Raw genomic sequence first — 1,822 nt, 5'->3', positions numbered from 1 at the left:
TCTCACTTTCTGTTTCACCTTTTGTCCTTTCCCTATATTTCTATTGTTTTTAAGTTCCAGACTCAGAAGCAATATGAGCAGCTTTAAGCTGTTTATACAGACTCTCATCTGGAAAAGAAAGAGAAATCCAACTTGAAGTTTCAAGCATCTTGGACATCTGCTTATAGAACAGTTCCTAATTCAGTTAAGACCTTAACTATCCAGTTAACAGCACAGGATGTAATCCCCATGGCTCTGGGGATCAGACACACTCTCTACCTGGCAAAGAGACAGCACTGCACTTGGACTGGGCCCTGCATCCCCAGGCAGGAGAACAGGATGCACGTCAGTCCTGGGCAGAGTTCTTCACCTGCCTATTCTGCAAGGGCAGTGGGGACTCAGCTCCTCTGGACCTCAGGTTCTTCCCTCTCAGTCTGAATGCTCTCCATTTCTAGTAAATTAAGAGAGAGGTGGTCAAGTAGTTATCCTGTAAAGATACCTGCTGCAATTGCTTTAACACAAAACACTAATTTTAATGCAAATGTATTATGAGGAAGCAAGTGCTTCCAATCTTCAACATACCTCATCATGTCATCTCTGTCCAGAGGCAGCTGGGAAGAGCTCCAGTAAACATGTAACCAAGTGCTTAAAAATCTATTTTAATGATGTTTTCAAGAATAATAATACTCTGCATTACAAAAGAAAGAGGTAAAAGGTGTGTCTTTTACATATAAGAAAAAACTTACAGTGAAGGCAAAGAATATCTTAAAACCAAAATAAAGCCATGTTGTTCCCTACAGGGAAGGTTCAGGGGTTTGAGGTTACTCACTCAATTCACTTCCAACATTCATAGAAAAAGATGAGGGTGAACAGTCAAAATAGTTACTCTACCACGTCAGCTTTAAATATTCCACTGACTGTCAACAATTTAGCAATAAAATTACAAATATACAGAAAACAGACCTGCTACTATATTGAAGCTGCATACACAACCAATAAAAAAAAAACTATATAACAAAATATGCAGAAATTAAGTGTTTTCCATTCATAAATGCATAATTACTCCCACATTCCACTCTGTCATGAAACGAGCACCCAACATGGGGACCAAAAAGAAGGACAACTCCTAGTACACTTCATAGAATGGGCAGAAGACAAGTGTACACATTATTCACAGCTTTGGACCAACCCCAGTTCTACAAATTTCTCTATAGAACCTTAATTCTACAGTTTGCAGTGAAATCATAATTCATACATGAAAACATGTAAAAATAACATTAATAATTAAGTACAAGCCAGAGTGAAAACAGTGGTGCTAATGAAGGGTCTCATTTGGAGACTGCTGCTGGTTGGGCAGGAGTCCCAGATCAGCAGCCTCACCCCAGGGAGGTTACCAGGAACAGAAAGCACTATGCTGAGCAGAATTTGCACAAAAGGCCAAAAGTGATCACTAGAAATGATTTTCCAGACAGCAGTGTAAGACATCAGGAGCACAAAGTGCTACTGCACTGACTGCAGCAGCTTTGCTGAGCACTGACACGCGTGATGCAGTGACCGCCATTACAGATGCAACATGCTACAGCACTCACTGCATGCAAACAGCCCCCAGGATGCTTCACTGTATCACTCCTAAATCAAAGTAATTCATACATAAGGATGGAAGGTGGTTGGTGTTTACATGAGCTTTGACAGGAACGGACACACTAAATCATGGCTGAATCACCAGCATGAAATCACATTCCTAAATAATTTAAGCCCTCAAAACAGTATTTCTTGTTAAAAATCCTTCATTTCAATGAAAGGGTTTGTAAACATTGAGGATGTACATTTATACAGTCTACAG

At 40.0% G+C, this 1,822-nt stretch overlaps 1 protein-coding gene across 1 annotated transcript in view; it reads right to left on the bottom strand.

Annotated features, from left to right (window-relative positions):
• Positions 1–880: 880 nt before the first annotated feature.
• PLCH1 (phospholipase C, eta 1) overlaps positions 881–1,822 on the bottom strand; it is a 59,675-nt gene continuing 58,733 nt past the window's right edge. The window contains exon 23 of the mRNA XM_010004734.1: positions 881–896. Within this exon, the coding sequence (XP_010003036.1) occupies positions 881–896 (16 nt within the window). The remainder of the gene's footprint in view (positions 897–1,822) is intronic.

Source organism: Chaetura pelagica, unplaced genomic scaffold (genome assembly GCF_000747805.2).
Source record: "Chaetura pelagica isolate M959 unplaced genomic scaffold, ChaPel_1.0 scaffold829, whole genome shotgun sequence".
Classification (NCBI taxonomy): domain Eukaryota; kingdom Metazoa; phylum Chordata; class Aves; order Apodiformes; family Apodidae; genus Chaetura; species Chaetura pelagica.
Note: the sequence above shows the minus strand (reverse complement) of the source record. Positions and strands in the feature narration are given on the sequence as shown.